The 23,052-nt window shown below is 50.4% G+C and overlaps 1 protein-coding gene across 3 annotated transcripts; it reads right to left on the reverse strand.

The window, feature by feature from the left end:
• Nucleotides 1-1,296: 1,296 nt before the first annotated feature.
• Nucleotides 1,297-22,980, reverse strand: Krba1 (KRAB-A domain containing 1). 3 transcript variants are annotated; one of them, XM_041640593.1, is made up of 18 exons: nucleotides 22,819-22,980; nucleotides 17,557-17,683; nucleotides 17,067-17,186; nucleotides 16,454-16,564; nucleotides 15,668-15,823; nucleotides 14,398-14,532; nucleotides 13,833-14,006; nucleotides 13,039-13,188; nucleotides 12,105-12,305; nucleotides 11,515-11,688; nucleotides 10,960-11,136; nucleotides 9,065-9,217; nucleotides 8,491-8,619; nucleotides 7,675-7,869; nucleotides 7,451-7,585; nucleotides 6,797-6,916; nucleotides 6,412-6,522; nucleotides 1,297-5,398 (listed from the first exon to the last, which is right to left on the reverse strand). In XM_041640593.1, exons 1-18 carry the CDS (start codon nucleotides 22,828-22,830, stop codon nucleotides 4,590-4,592), a joined length of 3,189 nt encoding a protein of 1,062 aa, XP_041496527.1. In that variant the 5' UTR covers nucleotides 22,831-22,980; the 3' UTR covers nucleotides 1,297-4,589. The 3 variants fall into 3 exon arrangements, with proteins under 3 accessions (XP_041496527.1, XP_041496526.1, XP_041496528.1); XM_041640592.1 differs by having other exon boundaries at nucleotides 16,454-16,603; XM_041640594.1 differs by having other exon boundaries at nucleotides 16,454-16,603; nucleotides 17,557-17,696; nucleotides 22,819-22,949.
• Between the last annotated feature and the right edge of the window lie 72 nt (nucleotides 22,981-23,052).

A 23,052-nucleotide genomic window follows, 5' to 3' on the forward strand; every position in this document is an offset into this window, starting at 1 on the left:
GTGCACCTGTTGTGTGTCAGGTACTGTGGGCACAGCGGCTGAGGGAGCAGTCATGGACAAAGTGACATAAATCTATAAGGAGCACAGAGAATAGCAAAATGAGTAGCTACAATAGCACCTTGTCAGCAAAGTGCAGTCCGGAAGGGGTAAGGAGGACTGTGGGCCACATTGCAGTTTTAGCAGTGGCCAGGAAGGTCATAATTTACCTTTAGGGACAGTATGTCTCAGAGGCACAAATGAATAAGTACAACAATTTCTATGTGTTTTCCTACCTTCCCTTCTAGTTTTCGAGACAGAGTCTCACTGTGTAACCCTGGCTGGCCTGGAAATTACTTCGTAGAGCAGGCTGGCTTCCAAGTGCTGGGTCTCAAGGTGTGCACTCACATGCCAGCGTTAAATGGTCATCCTTCCTGAAGCTGCTGATTGTGTGCTTTCTCCTTTAATGATGGTGGTGGGTTACCACTGGTGATTTCCAGATGGTAAAGTTGGGTTTGGATCTCACAGACATACCCAATGTGATCACAACTTTCTGTCCTAATGGTTGTTGGTATTCTGGTGCGATTTCAGCTTCCATGAACTTCGAGGCTCACACTGATGCCCTTCTTTTGGATTGTCAGCAAGTTTTAGCTTCAAGGTTGAGGTAGCCTCGTACCTCCATGCCTCTGGATTATTCGGTTATTTCTACTCTTTGGGTAACCCATGATGTTCTTGGCTTCTTCTGAAAGATGATGCTGTATGAACAACCTTCTCGACAGTATAAAACTCAGGCTTCCTATCCTTGTCAGTCTGCTTATATGTGCTTTATGCTGATGTGTGATTCCCCTCTGTATGCTATGAATATGTCTTATTACCAATGTTTTATTAACTTCCTATGGCAAGGCAGAATATAGCCAGGCTGGAAGAATATACAGAGAGTATGTGGAGTCAAAGAGATACCAGGTAGCCGCCAAAGGAGAAAGATGCCTACCCAACGGAACATTACCGGTAAACCGTAAGCCTCATGGTAAAATATAAAATAATGGAAATGGGCTAATATAAGAGCTAGCTAGCAATACACCTAAGAGATTGGCCAAGCAGTGCTACAATTAATATTCTGTGTGATTATTTTGGGTCTGGGCGGCCGGGAACGAATGAGCAGTCTCCGTCTACATTATGCTTTAATGTTCAAGGTTTTGGCAAAAAGTTTCTTGCATCACCTTGTTACCTTTTACAGCCATGTCTACAGTAATGTCTTCTTTCATTCCCAAAGACAGGTTATTTCTTTCTGTGTAGGTATTTTACCACAGGCTAGCTACTTGCATCGGTTTTCATAGTAACCATTGCTTTTTGAATGTACAAATGTCTAGAATTTGCTTTTTGACTCTAGTAAGAAGGTAAATTGTGGACAGAGAACACATTCTATGTAATTTCAATACTTTTAAATTTGTTAAAACTTGCTCTGGCTTAGTTGGTAAGGTCAGTTTCTGTACTGTTCTGTGCACTTGTGGAACAGCAGTTCTGCAGCGCAGTGTGCTTGCATTCATGAATCGGGTCAATTTTGTTAATCAGCTTGTTCAAAATTTTGGCTTCTTTCCTAATTTGTCTTATCAGTTTGAGAAAAGAATACCGAAATCTTCCAAAGACGATTATGAATCCAAATGTTTTACCTTCTAGTCTCTAGGAAGGATAAATTTGGGAGAAGTGTAGTATGAAAAAAAAATTAAAAACAAAAATACAGGATAGCCAATCAAAAAAAAAAAAAAAAAAAAGGAAAGAAGGAAAACAAAACCCAAACCCAGCCAATCAGCCCCAAACTCTGAAGTGGAACAAAGCCCAAACTACAAAGGTGTATTCAAGTGTAATGTATCAGTAGCCAATGTCACCTAGTTGGGCTAAGGCCTTCAAGAACAAAACTGTCAAGGTAGATTATGAGGGAAAAGCCTTGCAACCTTGTGCTATTTGTAGGAGCCACATGTAGAATCAGAGACCAGCCAGTCCAGAGTTAAGTCATATTACCAATGGGTGACATTACTTTGGTGGAATCAGGACTCTCATGGTGCTGTAGAAGTCACAGATGTCCCTGCGACCACCTCCTTCAGCCTTCCATCTGCCCCTTGGGTGATAGGAGAGAAGTTCCCAGGTGTGGCCTAGGGTCACTTCCCAGAACAGTACGGGCAGACCCTCTCTGGGCCCCACACCAGGCCCTAGATCTGCACCACATTTAAACAGGCTGTCCAGAACAAGCCTCTGCTGATCCATTCTCAGTGAATACAGAGGGCTTTCTGGTAGTCAGCAGCGACAGTCCTGGAGGCCGCCTGGAGTGAGTGTGACTGTAGCAACCACCACACAACTTCAGCTGGTTCCATGTCACTGTCTGACTGGATCTGAACCACTCATCCTGAGCAGGCACAGCAAAGGGAGGTACTTAGCACCCAGCAGACGCCAGGCCCTAGCAACTCAGTCCCGCATTGCTGTTTGTCCACTCGTGCTGGCTGTCTGCAAGGCAGATGTGCCAGGGAGAGTATCACGGGGAGCCCTTTCACAGAACAACACGGCCTCCTGTTTACAATTAAAAGAGTCACTCAAGCAGGGCAGACTTCCCTGTCCTAGCCAGGGCCACCCACACCAGGTGCCAATTTGTCTTATCAATTTAAGAACACCCAAGTCTCCCAAGTAGGATTTTGAATGTGAATGTTTCTTCTCTGCCCTCTGAACCTGTCTTACCCCTGCCCATTGGCACTGGAGGCACCAGCATTGCCCCGCTAGCCCAGAGATGCAGCTGCTCATTCCTTACAGGTGGAGGTTGCGGCCCTTTGCTTCTACTCCAACCTGCAAGCAGGGAGCTGGACTTGTCAACACCCTGTGCATACTCTGTTTTACGCTCTAGGCGGACTTTTTGGGGGTTTGCCTTAGTCCCTAGGTCAGTGGTTCTGAACCTTCCTAATGCTGTGACCCTTTAATAGAGTTCCTCATGCTGTGGTGACCCCAACCATAAAATTATTTCTTTGCTTCTCATAACTATTATTTGGCTACTGCTATGAACTATAACGTTAATATCTGATGTGACCCCCTCGCGGGCCACGAACCACACTCTAACATACTTTAATCTCTGTGCAAACCATACTCACCAAGTCCCAGGCATGGCTGCCTAAGGGACTCTCAACTCCTGGATATCTCCAGAGACCGAGAGTCACTGGCAGAGCAGCCAGAAACTGCTTATGATTGTCATGGACAAGGCCACACTACCTTCCCAGCTCCCGTGTGGACAAGCACATCTCCTGAAACGTCCTCAGGTTTAAAAGGAACTCAGATCAGCTCCGAAGGACGTGAGCTGAGTGAATGTGGATGGGCAGCGGTGGCAGAACCAACCATCTCATCAGGGCAGAAGCAGGTGGAATGGCATCTAGGCAGTCAGGCCAAGCCCGAGACCGGCCCAGGTCTCAGCTGTATTATAAGCTAGATGGTGCCCTCCTCCTCGTTTATATGCTGAAGTCTTAATCCTAATAGGCACGGCCAACCCGCAACACTCCTAACCTGCTTGTAGCTAAGGAATAAATACTACATATGCAATCTAACACAAACTTGTAAACATATTTAAAACATTTTTTTTAATCTCAACTGTCTGGTTCTTGAATGTGAACTTTCTAGATGACAACACCATGTCATAATGCCAAAAGGCTGACCATACTGCGCACCCCGCCGACACTTCAGAAGGTGATGCTCCTTAGAGTCTTTGGGGAATAAATTCAAGTGAGAATGAGTGCCACCCGAAACATCTGTGTTGTGGCAGAAAGGGCATTTGGAGAAGATGCCATGTGAGCATGAAGACAGCCCCCAGCAGAGCCAGATGCCCTCTGGAGAACCAACCCTGACAAGACCTTGATTTGGGACCCCTGGTTTCAGCTGCCCAGACTAAGCCTGTAACACCTGTGCACAGCCCTAGGAGACCGATAGATGTGCATGCTCTTCCCCAGGAGCCCCGTGGCATGCTGCACCAGCCTCACAGCACATGCTCACTTCTCTTGAGGTGTAGGTACAGAAGAAGGGAACATGCCTAACTCTCACTGTACTGGTGACAATCCAGGAGACCATGCCTAAGTGCTGTCCCCTCTGAGCACCCTTCCATAGAAGCCAATGGCCTTTTCTTAGCAGCTAATATATTTAGTTTTAGAATCCATGTGGATCAATTCAGCTCAGACCACAGGCCAGCCTCTCCCTAAATGAGATCTGTGAAGTATTCACTCCAGACAGATAAAGGCTGGCCTTTCAGTGTCCTTGAGATCAGGAGCAGCTGGCTCTGTGCATATGCTATATGCATGACACTCACTGGAAACCTAGACGGCTCTGATAACGGAGGAAGAACAACTGGCTGACTGAACCTGAGCCAAGAAAGCCAGAGGTATGGCTGAGAAACGCCTCTGTAGTGGCTTTATGCAGACGCCATGGGAGCCTGACACAGCAGAGGCAAAGGTCAGACTTGCAGCAGCACTGAGAGGGCTGGCTGAGCGGTAAGGAAGACACAACCCCTGGGAAACAGGCAGCCTGCAACGGCTGTACCCCAGAGGGTCCCACCAGGCACCCTCACAAGCCTCAGCAGAGGAACGGCACAGTTAATGGGCCCCCCACCTTGGATCCCTGTGGTCACCTCCCCAGAGGTCTTTGCTGAGGGCTCCCCCTAGCAGGCTGTTAGGTTCCTTGTGCTGGTTTGGAATGCTGATGGCTGCCACTCTAGCGGCCTGAGGTTCTGTGTCTGTACTGGTTGCTGGTGAGGCCACAAGGGGGACCAAGGCAGGAGGCACTGAAGGGGAGAGGGGATTCTGGTGGCAACCAGTGTGTTCCAGAAGGGGATGTGCAGTCAGCACAGTGTGGCCTCCAGGTACTGCGATCTGCTGGGATGAGCTACAGGTGGGCCTGGAAGATTCTACCAAGGAACCATCTGGAGGCAGTTGAGGCACCAAATTGCCCTTCTCTCTAGAGAGTCCTGGGCGGTCACCAGCCTTGCAGCCTTCTGTCTGGGCCCGCAGGATCTTTGGTCTGGGCTTGGTGGGGCCCTTCTGCCTCCAGTAGGGTAGGTGTCTGTGGTCCAGTCTGCTGGCCCAGCGAGGTCTCCGGGAGAGGGCCAACCGCCAAGAAGCCTGGCCTTTTGGTCCAAGGCTCTGGGGGCGCCTTCCCAGCCGGTCCATCCGGGTCCTCATGGTGGCCACTTCCTGAGTCAGGCCTGCCAAGGCTGCTGCAAGCTGGTCCAGCTTGTTCGTAAGGGCAGTACCAAGGCTGTGCAGCTCCTGCTGCAGGGATCTGCCACAGGGGCATGGTGGCTGTGAAGAAGTAGGTGGCCACGTTGACAAGTCAGTTGCGGGAAGGGGAGACTTGCTAGGTGGCTCCAGAGGGTCCCCAGAAAGCAGCTTTCCTTGGGTCCTGGCTAAAACCAAAGAAGCAATGGGTAAGAGTGCTTAGGTTGTAAGGGCCTTCTCTATGGCCTCAGAGATGTATTTAGTGTACCCAGTGTCCTGCCCCTATAAAGCCTGGCTTCCAGAAAATTTTGATCTTAGGGCTGCCCCAACCCAGAAAAAAGCCTAGTTAATTCTTCAGTTTCACATCCCCTGGAGTAGGTCTCACCCTAGGCAACTAGGGTGCTGGTCAAGGCCCCTGCCATTCTTCAGCCATTTAGCTCAGAATGGAAGAGGGGTCTGCTGTTTGTTAAACCCCAGCCAAGGCTCTGCCTTTGTCTTTTCAGTACCGTTAGGGCTGCAGACAGGGAAGGACCCACACCCTGTCTCACTAAGTTCTTGAATTAAAGCAAGGATCTGAAATTGAGGCAGGGGATCACGAGTTTCAGATGGCCTGGGTTACTTATCTCACACAAAATCTTTGAAACCTTGACTGAAACAAAAACTAACAATTCAACATCACAAAACACTGTGGTCTGATGCTTTATCTGCGGGAGGGCAGCCAGGGCTTGTAACAAAACCTCACATTCTCGGAGGGGCCAAAGCTTACAGGAAAAGAAGGTGCTCAGCACCCAGCACAGGTACACAAGGCAGCAAGGGACATGTGGCACGGGCACCCGAGTCCTGCAAACCAAGGACGGCTCAGGATATGGGCGCATCATCCTGCCTGTTGTCATTGTGGGTCCCTGAACAAAACCATGTGAAGCCTATGCTCTGTGCAGGATTCCAGCCAGGTCACTTAACAGTGCTGAGGTTCAGTTAACCTCAAACCCAAACTTTGTCTCCAAATGCTTCTCAATGCCTCTAAAAGGTGAGCCTGGCACTTTTATGAAAACCCGGAAGTGAACCATGTACCTGAGTGGCTTCAATGGAAGACTTCCCTACCCAGATGATGAACTTGGACCATGTTTACCTCCTTAGGCTGGGGCCTGGGTTCTAATTTTCTCAGAGGCCACTAAAGCACAGCAAATGCTGCAGAAGTCACCTGTGCTGCTGGGTTGCCCATGTCCAGGCTCCAGGTCCTTGGGGTCTTCAGTACCCTTGGGCTCAGGCCTTTCCTCTGGCTGAGGGGCAGGCCATGGGTACGTAGTTGCCTCTGTAGAAAGAGCACAGAGCACTTGGGACAAGGACAATATTGTTTTGTTAGTGCCACTCCAACATGGGGATATTCTGATGAGCCACATGTACCCATTCCCACCGTCATCCCAATGGCAAATGTGCAACTTTTAAGCAGTAATTAACTCGGGTGCAATGTGCTGGGGATCCTAACACTGGTGGGCTGGCCTGCTGTGGCATGTGGAGCACACGCTGCCGTGTCCTGCAAATCCTCAGTGACCTGTAAGGAAATGTGACAATTCCAAGGTCCCTACCTCCTCTTTTTCCTTCTTCTTTAACTTCAGCACTGCTGACAGGGCCAGGCTGGAATGTGTACTCTGCAGTCCCTTCTCTTCTGGGTGACTGGGACTTGACTCCTGTCCCTTCTGCCCTTCCTGTTAGGAACAAAGTCTGGGTCACAGCTCAGGTGGAGAGTAAAGTGGCTTGTAATACCAGGTGTCATCTCTAGACTTCTGGGCTAATCCCAAGAAGTTCTATTCTCACTGTGTATGAGATGTTGGGGACCACACCCAGAGCCTCATGCATGCTAGAAAAGTCCACTGAAAAAGATCACTTCTGATATTTCTATTGTTTGCCAAGTTTAAAAAATGTTATTGAATACTAACTATATGGTGTGTGTACATATATATATATCTGTATATATACACATACATACATATATATGCATGTATGCATGTATTAATGAGCATATATGTAGATATTATGTACCTATCATTCAGTGGTTTACCAAGATCTCCTTACAGAACACAGCCCTTGGATCAGCCTCCCTCACAGGATCTAAAGTTCAACAAATTAGGGGGATGTTTTAATGAGAGTCAACAGAATAACAATGAGACTCGGAGAATAAAGTCTGGACCTACGGACCAATGGGGACTGGTCTTTATCATCCAGGAGGGCTCCAGGCTTACCGAGGCTGCTGCAGTCCCTGGGCTCTGTTCTCGCAGGGTCTTCAGCAAGACAACTACTGTTGTTGACTCTTGGAGATGCTCCAGAGACAGGGCACAGAGGGCCAGGACCCTTACTGGAGGGAAGGGGGTCTCTCTCTGTGTCATAAGTAAGCTAGCATCAGAGTACTGACAGGCACCTCAAGGAGCAGCTCACTGCCACCCCCACCCCACGGCAGCAGACTCACTCTGGAGGGGTGGCTGCCAGAATGCAGGCTCTGGCCTTAGGTCTTCTCCATCGGAGCTGCTGACGCTGGAGCTGGAGCAGGGGCTGGGACTGGGGGCAGGGCCAGTCACGCAGGTGAAACGCAAGGGTCTCACGGGCAAGATCCCCCTCAGAGAGCTCTCCAGGCAGTGCAGGGGGGAGGGCATGGTGGCTGTCTCTAAACAAAGGAGAAAAAGAGTTCACTACCCAGTACCCGACAGCACAGTTTTGATGATCAGATACTCAGGATTCATCCTTTTCTGCTCAGCCACAGTCCATATGGGCTCTGGGGGAGGGGCCTGAACAACTTACTTTCTGGTCCCATGTCCCTCGGCAAGTGAGCTGGGGAACTTTCTGGAAGTTCCAAGCCCTTAGAAGCTACTTCTGGTCAGGTTCCAGTTGGGTCCCGTGTCTTGCAGGCTAGGCAGCCCTTCCCATCGGGTAGGCTGCAACTCTCAGCTTAGCAGACCCTCTACCCAGCACTATGCAAGAGCTGGCAGTTGAGGGCTACTGATGAGCTAAGTTATCCTTCCACCCCATGAAGACTAGAACGTCCTGCTGGAGCTGCCTAAGGTCCACAGTGTGTACAGGGGTACCCCTTAATCCCAGCAGCACCTCCACTGCAGACACCCCACAAGTAAACCAAACATCCTATTCTTTCTCAGTCCACTCTGTTTCTGTCTACTTCTATATTCCAAGCAAGGGAAGGAACAGAGCAATAGAGAGATGGGAAGACTATATTGTCTTGGCAAAAGCTAACTGGAAGGAAACTATGGTGTGAACACTGAAGGCAGCTCACCATCTTTTGGCCATTGCCACGTTCCTGGTCTGACAGTCATCTGTGGACTGCCTAGACGGAGATTCCTGTTGGGTACTTCTCCTCGACCCTGTCCGAGGTGGGGTGGTTCACAGGCCTCGCCCCTCGGTCCTGTTTTAATGAGAACAGTTCTGACAGTCCTATGGGACCTCATACTGCCACAGAATGGACAGATTTCTACCACTGCCAGGCTTTGAGCACACAAGTTTCAGGTGTGGAAATGACCATGCTTGGTCACTACACCAGCCCAAACCCCTGGGATCTCTTTACTCCCAACCCAAACGACATGGAATCCCAGAAGGTATATAACTCAGTGCCCAGACAAGGGGATGACACAGTCAGCAAATCGGAGCAGCTCACTGGAGCAGTGGTGCTGGGCCTTCCCGTCCTGGACTCCATCACTCACTTAACTGAGTCTGCCTGAGTGGGGAAGTGACTCTTTCCAGAACATCCTCTCAGCTCAGCTGAGATCTGGCCTGAGGGCTGCTATGCCACTGCCAAAGTCACAGTGCAGGAGGGATTGCTTTCCCCCAGGTTCCCACAAATACCACGCTACCTTCTCTGTCTGCAGTCCAGTTCCTGGGCTCTGGTCTCTTCAACCCCCTGTCTACAGTCAAGGAACAAGGCCAGGCAGCCTGTGGCCTGGGAACTGGGATCTCTCTCAGACAGTTCTCCAGGCCTTGGAGTGGAGAGTTTCCTGGTGGATATCCTGTAGCCAAACATGAACAATCTTAGATGAGTAGCCAGTGCTCTGTGAATCCCTGAAGCCTGCCTCTTTTGCCCTGATTAGAGCAGAGGAAGGAGGCTCAGAATATAGGACATGTCCTGGGAGCTCAGGGCCCCAGAAGAAGACATAGCCCCACATACTTGCCATCCCTGTTTGGGGTAGCCCTGCTACAGAAGTCTGCCTTGGGGGGTAGAATGAGAGCGTCTAGTCAAACGGGTCTAGTTTAGCACAGTGGTTGTCACCATGTTGAGGGTGGGCTGCCTGCTTAGAGTGAAGGACACCCTAACAATCCAATGTGCACAAGGCTTCTTTCACCCCTCCAAGGAGGGCAATGATGCAGGCCTTCTTGCCTCTCAGGGTACTCCTACTGACAGAGTCTTGTGCAGACAACGGGAACTAGATGATGTGAAAGTCTAGAGGGATAAGGTAAGTAGACAGAACTGCCATGAGCCATTAGGCACCTGCTGTCTGCTCTGGAACCAGGCAGAGGTTGTAAACAAGAGGCTATCATGTGGGGCTGGTGTAGCATAGCATAACATGCAAGTATAGGCCAAGTGTTTGCCAAGCACACCCGAGTTTGATCTCCGGAACACATATGGTGTTGGAAAATTTAGAACTGACTCTTGCAATTTATCCTCTGACCATTTGTAAGCCACGGTACACATGGGGGGTGCACTGAAGTTGAAGGACATTTGAGTTCTATACTGGGGGAGGTTCCTCAGTGGGTTCAGGAAAAGAGAAAGCAGGCACAGGCTCTGCAATGAAAGCCGTCTCCCATACGCTACAATAGTAACTCCTACTTGTAGCAAAATGTCACTTAGCTCTTCTATTGCCAGGCAAGAGCAAAGTAAGGCATCCTGCCCATGATTAGGCAGTGTTTGGCAAGACTACCAGCATCTCTGATTGGGGCAATAATAGAGTATATGTAAATGTGTGACTTGCCCAGCGTCTGGTTTTGTCTGTGCCTTCTGTTGTCTGGGCCTGTATTCAGCTCTGCTGCTTTAACACTGGGTAGCACTCCGAGCCAAGCCTTACACTGATTCTGCTGGAGACTTAGAGATTAGGAGTTTGGTAGGCGTGGGCTTGGGGACTTTGAGAAAATGCAGCTGTTAACAGCTGTCCATGATGGCTGAAGAACAGCAGGCAGACTGTGTAACTCCTCAGGGCAAACTAGAACGAGTCACTCTGGGCTGCTGGTGCCATGCGACCGAGGCAGATGTCAATTTACATTTCCAGGCCTTTAGCAACGGATGTGGCCAGGGCACAGCTGGTCAGATGCACTGAGTATCCACTCACAGGACAAGACAGACATGATTTTTGCAAGAGGAAAGCACAGGGGAATGCTGAGAGAGCACCAGAAGACCCCAGTCTCCAAGAGTGACTTCCTTTGGCAGGACCCAGGAAGGCACAGGTGACTAAGTCTTCTGAGATCCTTACTCTATCTTCCCTAAGTCAAAGGTCATTTAGTATTATAGACACTTCTTTTTGTCTGTGATAGGGAAGTGTTTATTATAAGGGAGATTCTGGGCACACTGCCAGCCATTGTCCTATCCCTTCTGGGCCAAGCTACTACAACAAACCCTTCTCACCCTGCCAAGACAAGTCCTGGGTCTGTTTCTGCTTTGGTATACACAGTTCTTCTGGCACTATGGCAGAGATAATAGTGGGCAAGGACCAATGTATTCCTTCCCCGAGGATTCCGACCTCAGGCTGGACCAGCTCACCTTTCCCAAGTCGATGCCCCAGATTGTTCCTGGGGCTCCTGAAATCCAGATCCCCATCACTGCTGCTGGCTGAGGAGAAGCTGGTAGGGGTACCCTGGGAACCAGAGGGTTGAATCCCAGGTCCCTCTCTCATGCAGCCCTGCAAGCTCAGAGGTAGAAGTGGCTCTCTCGTAGCTTCTGCAGAATGAAGTATAACTGGGTCAAGGAAGAGCATGACGGAGAAGTCCTTCAGCCTTAGAGTATACGGCACCAGAAGACCCAGTCCAGGGAACCCCTTCCCCTTCCAGGGTTTCCCATGGCACTGACCAAAGTCTACCTACCACTCCCGTCCCCCCACAATATAGTCTTGGGAATAAGAAGTCCTCAGAATAGGGAAGTGGGTGGGTAGAATGTGGCTCTCACCAAACCTGGATAGCTATTTGGGTCAGGCATGAAGCAGGGGTTAGGAAAGAAAGACACATATTCAAGGAGGCCCAGAGAAGATGACCAGATGGTGCCCTCAGTATTTCCCCTCACTGTGTGCACAGAAATAATTGTTAGCCTGGGCCCAAGTACCTTCACTGTGGGATCCTTGTGGCTGTAGTTCAAGCCTCTGAGATCCAGAATCTCCTGGCTGGGGACTTCTGGACCATGAGGTGGCTAGCGGCTGAAGAGGTGATGACCCACCTGGAGGAATGCCCTTTAGACAGGCCTCTAGAGCTTCTAGTGGTGAGCTTGAGGCCCTGCTGGCTGGACAAGAGAGGTCACCTTGTCATCTCTTGCTGGGCTCCGGCCTGCTAGTCAGACCCCAGCTTGGTCCTTGGCTATCTGGCTGGCCCACAGCCTAACTTCTACAGTAGGCTCCAGGGATCTGCTAAGGAGGAGATCCTCCAATGAGGAACCTTGAATGTGTTTTCTGCTTCTACAGAAGGAATGATGCTGTCCTCAGTTCTGAGAAGGGTGGACTAGCCACCTGCATGTTGTGGTCAGCTTCCACAGTCAGGACCTCACTGTAAAAAGAAGGTCCTGAAACCAGAGGGTGGCTGAGCATGGGCCTGGATTGAGAACACGGACTAAGAACAGCTTGGGAGGAGAGACGGGGGAAAGGTTCATTGACCAAAAGAGAAGCAGGTTCTTCCCTGTAGGCTTTGGAACCCAGAACTTACCGAGAGTCATGGGGCCCCAGCGGGGTACACGGACCTCTCTGGTATCTCCAGTGAAATAGGGACTGTGGCCTTGCCCGCTAAGCTGGCAGGATGCTGGCGCTGGGGGACTCTGAACCCACCTATCTTCCATTTTCACCGTGGCAAGCGTATGTCCAGCTCCATGACTCCGGCGGAGAGGAGGAGTCTGGGGGCATCTCATCCCTGTGGGAAAGGTGGCTGCTGGGAAACCCAGGTTTCAGGCTTAGACTCAACCTAAGTCTTGGGAGCTCCACTTCATAGGGCTAGGAGAGACTTCCAAGGCTCCTCTGCCCACACAGCAGTCACTGGCTCTGGGTATGATCACCTCTCAAGCCCAAGCACAGTTCCAAGTAACACCCCTACCACCTCTAGGATGCTCAGGAGCTTTCTAAGGGATGTTACAGTGAGCCATTCCCTGGTCAGCAACAAATCAGATCTTGCTCCTTGTGCAGCAGGTTTGGCTCAAACCCACCCTCTCAAGCCAAGTTCTCAGGAACACAAGTTTATTGATAAAGTGACAAATAATCCCGGTCCAAACATACGTGCTGAGAATCATATCCTCCAGCCATAGACCCTAGCCTGAACACAGGATGGCAGGAATCCCCCAGCCACAATTACGGTCTATTGTGCTACAGCTCCTGCCTATTTCATCCCCTGTCCTCCCCAATAGTCCTTCGAAAAATTCCCTGTAACCCTTTTCTTCCTATAACAGGAGCCAGTTTGGAAAATTATGAGACACTCCTATACGCTTTGTTCTTGCACAGCGTGATGGGGTTCAGCATGGGACTGCCTAACCTGCATGCTGACTTAAGGCATGGATTTGGTTGGGAAGGGTCACATACAGCTGTGCTCAGAGCAGAGAAGCCAAAGACAGACATCTAGCTCCCTGACCACTAATCTAACCAATGACCTTTACCTCCAGAACTCCTTTTCCCTGGATCCTCCTGCAGTCGCACGTCCCCTGCTCCTGAGGGGCTGGGACGCCTGTCTGGAGCTTCTGGGATTTCCTTCAGACAGTTCAGCAGTCCTTGAAGGGGACAATCCCCAGATACTGGCTCCGTCTTCACTAAGGGAAAGGACACACGTTTCACTTAAGCTCAGGGTCCTCAGTCTCTTGACAGACAGACAAGAACTGTCCTGGATTGTAGTTTGAGCAGCACAGGGCTAAAAACCAGGACCTGTAAATCCTATGTGTGGGTAGCACCTAGCCACAGCTAGGACTCAGGGTGAAAACTGAGGGATATAGGCTGGCAGTTTCTGAGTATAACTTAGCTTCAAAGTCTATCAGGTCTTGACATACACATGAAATGTTCATACAAGAGAGGAATTCTGTAGTTAAGTTCACCCCAACCTGGAGAATGGAACAGCTGCCCTCTACAGATGCAAGAACAAAGGTCAAAGCTTCAGCAGTCTTTTGAAGGGAAACCTCAGGCAGACCTCAGTGTCCACTGACACCCCATTCATGTCAAGAGAAAGTGACATTTGAGCACCAAAGTCCTCCTCAGAGTCCCATGTCAGAAGTAGAGAACAGTGAAGAGAACAGGACAAAGCCTGCTGCTGTCATCCTTGAAAGCCACTGACCCTAGGGACACAGGAGTGGTCATCTCATGGAGACAGCATGGAGCACAGCAATAGCTAAGAATGGCAATCTGAGCTTCCCAGGGACTGTGGAGACTTTGGTCTGTGCAGGCCAGGTGCCCAGGGACTCACCCGGGCAGGGCAGGCTCCCTGGCTCCACCTCAGCTCTGGTCTGCTTCAACACACTCAGGCCAGGGAGAGAAGGTGGCAAGTCTGGGGCTGTCCCACGGTGCTGGGGCCCGGGCACAAGGATTTCCTTTAGACAGTTGATGAGGCCTTGCAAGGGACTGTTCTCAGGAGCGGTTCCTATGCACATACAAGGCAGCTAAGGTCAGTGTAGTCCTGAGAGGCAACATGAGACCCTCAGTTATTTCTGCCTTCACTGGGCAGCTAAGAACCACCCATACAAACACACAAAGCTTATCTTACAGCAGTGGCTCTCAAACCTGTGGGTTGTGACACCTTCAAGGTCACATATTGGATATTTACTACTATTGGATAGTAGTAAAATTCGAGTTATGAAGTAGCAATGAAATAACTTTAATACATGAGGAACTGTATTAAAGTATCGCAGCACTAGGAAGGTTGAGAATCACTGTCCCATAGGGTTGTCTTGAAGTTCAAATGAGCAAGACATGGCCTTCTCTGACTCTGCTCAGCTTTAGACTGCGAGACCCCAGGAAAGCCAGTCTTTCACCTGTTCCTGTGCTGTCTCTATCCTGTCTTCGATGGCTCTTGCTCTGGTCCAGGCTTTGAGTGGGATGAACAGAAGGCTCTCCTGAGGCTCCTAAGCCTTCCTTCTCTATAGACAGTGGGTTATCAGCAGTTCCTACTGCAAAATACAAAGAAAGCAGTGTTATGGGGGACTTGGATTCTGGAATCACCCCAGATCTGCTCCCCAAGAGGACAGATCACTCAAACTCTCCAACCCTGAGAGCCACCCAAATCCTAAAAATTAGCCTCATGTCAGTGCTATCTTTGGAGGATTTGTTCCAGGAGGGTTGGAGGCTATTTCCTGTTTCCTTCTGGTTTAGCTGTAAATACCCAGACTCATTTATGCTGAATGTTTCCAGACCCATTCCCTGACCCCAGTCTCTATCTGGCCCAGCTGATGGAGCCAACAGTCACAACACAGGTCAGGCTTGTACTCATGCTTCTTCTTCTTCTGGGGTGTGTGTGTATGTGTGCGCGCTGTTTTTGTTGTTGATGTTTTATTTTTCCTTAGAGACGCTTTTTCTCTGTGTAGTCCTGACTGTCCTAGGACTTGCTTCGTAGACCAAGCTGGCTTCAAACTCACAGAGATCGGCCTGCCTCTGCCTTCTGAATGATGGGATTAAAGACATGCACCACCACCACCCGGCTGCCCTCATGCTTCCTCTGTGGGGCTTGTGAGACAGATGGCACATGGAACCACAGGTTAATTGGGGTATAATTTAGGGGACTGTCCATTTTAATCTTTATTCATTTAAATATTCTAAATTAAAATACCAAAACAGGGCTAGAGAGATGGCTCAGCCATTAAAGGCTAAGCTTGCAACCAAAAATAAAAATCCAAAACATTCAGACAAGTACAATTTCAAAGTATTTTAGAAGACAAACTGAGACCCCAGGGAAACTTTAGTGAGCAGCATTACTTCCCTGCTGCTAGCTGTGCTGAGGCAGTCTGAGAATCAAAGTAGGTGCACACAGATAAGTGATCTACGGGTGTGCACATTAGGAACTGCCCAGAGTTCTCTGTGTGTCTACAGTCCTCAGCAATCAACAAAGGGATGGGCCATCTGGAACTGAGCATCAGACTACCGGGTCTGCAGTAGAGGCCAGGCGTGTTTTCTCATGATTCAGAGACCTCTGTCTCCAGTCACCTACAGAGGAAGCTGAGCCAGAGAAAGTCAAGAGGGTGCAGGGTCCAAGGCCTGATTCGGGGTTTGCAATGCTGGGTGTCCCTGTGCGCACTGGGTCAGACTCACTGGTAGGTAGGGGGCTTTCTTGTGCCCAGTCTCCAGGAGGGCCGCTGGAAGATGAGCTGCCTGTGGGTGTGGCGGCCAGGCTGGGGTGGCTTGCAGGGCTCTCCGAAAGAGAACTGAGCAGGCTGCGGGGAGGGTAAGTGTCCACGGCTCCGGCTACTGTTGGGAGATGGAGAAAATGCCAACTGGTAAGCTGTCTTAACATTTCCACAGTCAGAGCTTTCCCTGTCATGCTCCACTAATGACAACCAGGAGCCAGGGACCTATTCACTGCCACTGCTGAGCTCTGAAACTCGAAGATTTCTGTCTTGGCCATGGCCTGAAGAGCACAGAGCGGTGAGTATGAAGCCGGTGCCGCTCCACACCTCTGCTCCCTTCCCATGCCACCCAACATTAACTGAAGAGGGCTGCAGCAGGTAGAGGGCCATGGTCTAGGGTGAGGTGGGTCCTGAGCTGACTGAGTGGAGAGGGAAAAAACTGACAGAAGCAGAAAGAAAAAGGCTGGCAATAGGATCTAGGACCCACTAGCTATCTGGACAAAGCTCTGCTTCTCTCCGGTTCCCCATAGGGACCAACACACTGCTCACCACCATGCAAAGTGTAAGGCAGCAGGGAGGGATCACCACGTGACTGGACAAAGACACTGAGAGATGGCAAGAGCTGTTCCCATATCCACTAGGTCCCAAAAGCTCAGAGGATGAGCACACAGAGGAGGTCAAGAGCTGGAAGGCAGCTATGCATTGCACTGTGGACTGTAGGGAGGTCACTCTTGCAGCTTGCGTGACTTACCCTCAGGCGTCGTTCGATCCCCTTCCAGACTGGTGCTCCCACTCTCGGAGTAGTCCTCAGCACCCTTCACCTCTCCAAACAGGAACTCCGGTATCTCCTTTACCAGCTGCACTAGGGCGGTGAGGTGCAGACTCTGCTGGGGCTGCCCTCCTGTGGAAAGTGTGAGCCCTGTGCTCAGCCACCTAGCTCCCCAGGGAGCCCTACAAAAGCTGGAGTAGCCCCAGGGAGCAAATGGCTCAGAGAAGGGAGGGCTGAGGTCACGAGGTTCTGCATGTTACCCAGTAGCTCCTCTTGCCTCCTTTCCATTAAGAGCAATACTGAAGGGCCCTGTGGCTCCATCTGGCCTGCTACCTTTCTTCCCTTACTCTGGCCCCAGGGCCACCTCTACTGTCTAAGCTGCAGGCTGGCTCTGGGTAGTGGTAAGTGGGTCAAAGTCAGAGGTTCTCCCCCACGTGACCTCAGGTTTTATTCTGAACATTTCTCCATGGACTAGACTACATGCAATGAGCCTCCAACCCAGAGGAATAAGGGGTAAGCCTCAAGGAGGCCTAGACTGAATTAGCTGAAAACCATGACAAGAAGGAGGTGCTCAAAGTCTATGGGGAGGACCTACCCTGGGAACCATGCTCCACTGGGGGTTCTTGTCCCTTATCATGGTGGCTCTCTTCTGTTGTGGCTCCTCCAGGCCCCGAGGGTGACAGGAAGGCAGAGAGAGGAAGCAGCTCAGAGGTCCCTGGGGGAAAGAATGAGCAGTTACTCTGGGAACTGAGTGGCTTTTACCCTCCCACAGTCATGTGATGGCCCAGATGTCTGCTTATCTATGCATAGCTTTCCATATGTTTGTGTGGTCACCAAATTCAAAGGCCATATACCCCGATTCTGGCTCATAGAAACGAACAAAGGAACAAAGAAAAGTGAGGCTCTGGACATCCTCAAGCTCTGAACACCCCTAAAACTACTCAATTCACAGATGAGGAGGCTAAGGCCTGGAGGAGCCTCGGGTCTCACAGAGACTCAAGACCCCTGGGCAGGGACCCTGGCCTCCTTCACTGCAACCCTCTTCTGTCCCTGCAACCCATACTCTGGAGGCCTCGGGCCCTCACCCACAGACACCAACGTCTCGTAGTTTTCCCGCATCACGTCTCTGTAGAATTCCCGCTGCCCCTCTTGCAGGAGCCGCCACTCTTCTTCAGAGAACCGCACGGCCAAGTCCTTGAAGCTGATGGGCACCTGTGGGCACAGTCTCCGGGGGGGTTGGCTGCATCCATGCCAACAAGGCCCACCCAAACTGTCCCTTAGCTCAGTGAGCCACATGGGTCTCCTGGTAGACACTGGGAGCAGGCAGTGCAGACACGGGTGGGACCTAGCCTGGGTCTAACAGTTACTGGGACAAAGCTGCAGCTAGCTGGGCACCCAGGAAGATGTGCCACCAGCCACATTTTAGAAACAAGGTCACCACAGGTGTAACTAGGAATGAAATTACATTCCTTAGTGCACAGCAAGTCCTATTTGCTGTGCCAGTTACCAGGACTATCTGGGAACCTGGAACTCCAGCACAGGGGCACCGAGAGGAGGACAACGGTTACTACAAGACCAGCTTGTTACCAATGTCTAGTACTCTTTATCCCAAATTCTTGGGGTCGGACGTGTTTTGAATATTTAATTCTGAATGTTCTCATGTACATAATAAATTATTTTAGAGATGGCACTCAAGTCTAAATAGAGATTCATCTATATTTTGTTCTTTATACACCTAGCCGAAGGTAACTTTTACAGTGTTTTTTGACGCATTTGGACTGCAAGCGATCACAGGAGCTCTTATGTGGACTTCTCTACACAGGGCATCTCAGCGCTTACAAGTTTTGCCTTTTGGAGCATTTCCCATCTCAGATTTCCAGACTAGGGTTAACCAACCCATATAGCAAAGAAAAATCCCACTTCCTGCTCCTCAGCAGAGATGACATAATTCATGTCAGAAATCAAACACCCCCAACAGCTGCGGGCGGCAACAAAAAAAACTCATGAAGCCCTGAAGGTCTAAAGAAGATAGACCCCTTTTCACCTGCCAGCCAGGCAGCAGGTGAGTCAGGCACTCGTAGGTCTAACCTTTGCTTAGGGCCCCTGATCTCCAGACTCCAATCTGGCCCAGGTTCTGAGCTGCTGGGCAGAACCCACCTTCACTTTTCCAGTCCCACCTGCCCTGCAAGGCTTCGACTCTCCACAAACCCTGGTCCAGCTGCGGTTAGTTCCACAGGGAAAAGCTGTGACAGCCGCCAGCAGGTGCATGTAGCAGAAGCATGCAGTGGGAGGTGAGGGTCACAGAGGCCTTCTAGGGGCTCCACCTAGAGGCCCCAACTCACCATGCTCCCTACCCCGTGCCTCCCACAATTGCCACTTAGCACTGAAAGCCTCTAGTATACAGTCCTCAGGGACTCAGAAGAAACCTGAAAAGCGGGAGCTTCAAATAGTTCTTCACAGCCACACTCCACACCTTTATCTGCTATGCTCACCTCCTGTACCCTGTGACTTTGTAAGATGAAAGCAATCTCTTCCTTTCTGTAAAAGTCATCATTCCGTAGACTTTAAAACAGCATGAAAACTGAGACAATGACCAACACCTGATAGCCATGAACTGAAATTATGGGAGAAAATAACCACACAAGTGACACAAACAGAATGTAAATTATGGGAAGAATCCATCTAGGTTAGAAACAAGTGCGATCTGCAGGAAGGACCTGTGAAAATGGGAACACTGTCTAGTTCATGCATTTAAGTCAGTGACTTTAAAAACTGTCTCTCTTACTAACTGGCAGCCTTGCCACCCACCGCCTGCCATCTCTCTGCCTTCCATTCCTGACAGCTGACAGCCACCACTGTGCACACACTAGGCTCATATACCTAATGCCCTGACACTTTGAAGTAGTTAGGCTCCAACAACACATCTGGCTAGAGACCGCATTCCCAGTGACTGCTGACAGCCAGAAGGGCAGAAGGGATCAGAGGCAGTGAGCGCCCTTTGCCTCTTAGCTCACTGTGCATTCCCAACCATCTCTGTGGTCTGCTGGTCAGCAGCCTCCTTCCCCAAGCTTAACTTGTGCCTCTGGCCCACTGTGGCCACTATCCCTCAGACACCTCAGATACTCCACAAACCTAGAGCAGGGAGCCATTTTGCATTTCTTATTGGCCTCCTAGCATATAAAATGTGGACAATCTTAGGTTCTGTACTGAGGAGCCAACACAGCAGGCCTGCCACTGCTGCCCTCCAAAATGCCTAGACCTAGGCAGGCACCTGGGAATGTGCATCTCAAAGGATTTCTACTGGTTAACACACTAGCTAATCTGTATGATGCAGCTTGTGCTGAACACACGTCTTCTTTCTAGGAGTCTGTGACGGCAGGTGCCAGCAGAAGGTGCCTGAGTGACCTGTTCTCAGCAACAATCCTGGGTGTAGAGTCTCTGGCAAGATTCTCCCAGTTGGCATTCCACATGGGTCATTCACCATTATGCTGGGGGAGCTAAGTGCTTCTTGGAGACTGCACTGGAGGCCTCTGGGAAGCTGCCCTCGAGTTTCTCCTAACCTTGCATCTGTTGAATTTGTCAGATGTTTTCCTGTTGTCATGGATATAGCTGTGAGTCTAACTACCTGCTGAGCCCGAATTCTTATGGGCATCTCTAACTCTCAAGTGCTCTTGGGCATGCTAGCACAGGACCCCATTACATTTGGCCACCTTATAACACCTCCCCACACCCATGCATTCAACCTGTCACCTCTAGTCTCGCCTTTGGCAACTCTGCCACAGCTCTGTCCTCTGGTCCTTTCTGTGCTGCTCTCTTCCACCTCTTCCTTCTGGTATCCTATCAGCCAATGCCTGGGAGCCATGGGGGCCGGTTGGTAGAGGGGGAAGAAGCTGGTGGGTCCTCATGTGTGAGCTGCAGGCCCCAGGCCTGTGACAATAGGTTCAGAGTCCAAAGGAGCATATACATGCTGCCTACAGACCAATTACGCATTTTTACTTACACACTTTAATTATTGTTTAAACATGTTCAGATGCTGCTGTGATGAAAAAGCATGTCCTTTAAAAGTCATACAAATTATGACATATGAACATCTACCATCCAGCAGCACTAAATAGAAGACTATGTGACATCAGGGAAGTTTCACCATCAAGAAGGAGTCACAGAGGCAAAAGAATAGAAGCCCCTGTTTATAATCCAACTTTCTCACTGTGATAGCTAAGGGAACAGGAGTGATCAATCATCTGAAAGGGCGACCAAGTCATGGCAACAGAGAGGCATGGCCCAATGGAGCCTGCAACCTAAGAACTGGAATCTGGTCAACTGTTCCAGACCCTGTCAGAAGCAAGGCTCCCACAGAATAGCATAAGTTTGTAGATGGAGTCCAGAAAAAGGCAAGGACTAGCTTGTGGGTCCTTGACCTTAACCACAGGACGTGTGTCCTCTGGCCTACATTGCAGAACTCTTCCTAAACAGCAGGGTGGTTCAGGCTGCTAGAGCTCCATGCTGCCAGCTGTCAAGCTTGTCCGGCACCTCTACGCTCACGAGACAGCTCTCCCTCCATTAGCACTTGGCTTCCCATGCAGGGTCCACTCTAGGCACAGGAATGAATGATTAGGCCATGTATAGATTAAGGCCATTATCTGGGGGAGCCATTTTCTGATGAAAGGACAGGTTCAGCCCTCTTCTTCCTCTGTTTACCTATGTAACCAGAGCATGGTTTGTCACCTCAGGCTCTTCTAAACACTTGTCTTGGGGGTGGGCATGTGAGGCTCTTTATCTCAAGGCTAAATATATCTGCCTCTTTTAGGCCTCTGTGTGCAATATTTTCCAGACCTCTCTCCATCCTCGCCTAGGAAATCTTCACCGACAATGTTTTTTTATAGAATGTGAACGAGAACTCGCTGTGACTCCCGATGTTCCCTTCAGGGGTTTCCCAAACAGAAGAAGTGGAGCTGGGGATGTTGGTCAGATGGTAAACTGTTGGCCTAGCGTGTTCTGGGATTAATCCCCAGTGCTACACCAGCCAGATACAGTGACACTTGCCTATAATTTCAGGTGGTTGTAGGAGTATCAGAAGTTCAAGGTCATATTCAGCCACGTGAGTCCTTGTCTCCAAAATAAATAAATAAATAGATAATAAAAATAAAAAGTGAAGAGTGACTAGTGTGTGAGAGGGAGAAGGAACAGGAGGAGGAGGGGGAGGGGAGACTGATGCAGGAGGATAGTTACCACTGGTCTGTCACATGGGTTCCCGCCTCCAGCCCTCAGAAGAAAAGCTTCTGGAGCTAACTTAGGGCCACTGTAGATGACCGACCTCCTTAAGGCTTTGCTGTGTCAGTCTCTAAGAAACTGCGGTTTCAGCACTCAACAGTATCGGTCTGTCTACCTCACAGTCTTTGTCGACCCCATTGCCCCAGCATGCCTCAGGCTACCAGGTGGGAACTTGTAGTCAACACTGAACATACAGACTGCAGGCCTTCCCTATCCGTCTCCATCAGACTGTGTCCTTTTTGCATTCCCAGGGACCAGACTTGACCATCTTCTCCATGCAGCTACACAGTATGAGGAGACATCCTTCCTTGAGCATCAGATCTGAGAGGTTCAACTCCCTCTGTCTCTACTACAGGGTCAGTGAGCATTTCTGAGTAAGAGCGTTCTTGGGTTGCCTGTCAGCCAAAGCTATAAAGGACACTTCTGGGCCAGGCAACATCCCATTTACCTTACTTACTGTTTCTCCCCAAGATACTAGTGGGGTACTAGTGATATCTAGCCACACGCTGTGCTAGCCACGACCCCAACACAGCTACCCAAGTCTTTGCCAAGCTCCTAGGTAACAAAATTGCACATCTGATTCTGTCTACCTACAAGGCAGTACAGCAACTGCCCTGGGTATTTTCACAGCCTACGACCCTGCCCAAACTGTACCTAGGCCACAACAGATAGGACTCTTCTTCCAGCGCTAGGTTTGACACATTTTACCAGCATAACTTGGATTTGTTTTCTTTCTTCCCACTTTCTTGGCCCCACTCCCCGGGATTCTATATCTTAACAAAAGTAAATGTCAGATTTAGTTATCCCTCAAATCCCACCGAGGCCTCGATCGTGCACACTCTCTCATTGATGTCTTATACTGAGAACCTCAAGGAATGAGCTCCCCAGGTAGAAAAAAAGCTCTTGGGGGAAGGGGAGAGCTCTACACTTCTGGCCTGGGAGTCCTGGGCATCTGGCTGGGTTCACCGGAGCTCAAAGTCGGCGGTAAAGGCCCCTTTTGCCCGCCCCCCCTCCCGGCCGCGCTGCACCGAGAAGCTTGGCCGAGGCGTCCATCGGTCCGCAACGGCTCGTCTTACCTGGAGCGCCATGGCGGAACTCAGCTTCGCAACTCCCTGGCCCACCCAGCTTCCGGCGCGGCTCCGGTAGGAGGCTGCACCGAGACCCTCGAGACCCTCGAGAACAGCGGTCCAGCTCCGCACGACAGGAGGTGGGGCCGGGGGGTCGGGCCGTGCGGGGAGCCGCAGTGTTGGCTCGCCTGGGTCGGCCCGGCAGCTCGCATCCCTGGAGGGGGTGGTCCCGCTTCCGCCCGC

The sequence above is a fragment of the Microtus oregoni genome, unplaced genomic scaffold (genome assembly GCF_018167655.1).
Source record: "Microtus oregoni isolate MIOR12 unplaced genomic scaffold, Mior012 000064F_ref0000363, whole genome shotgun sequence".
Taxonomy (NCBI): Eukaryota; Metazoa; Chordata; class Mammalia; order Rodentia; family Cricetidae; genus Microtus; species Microtus oregoni.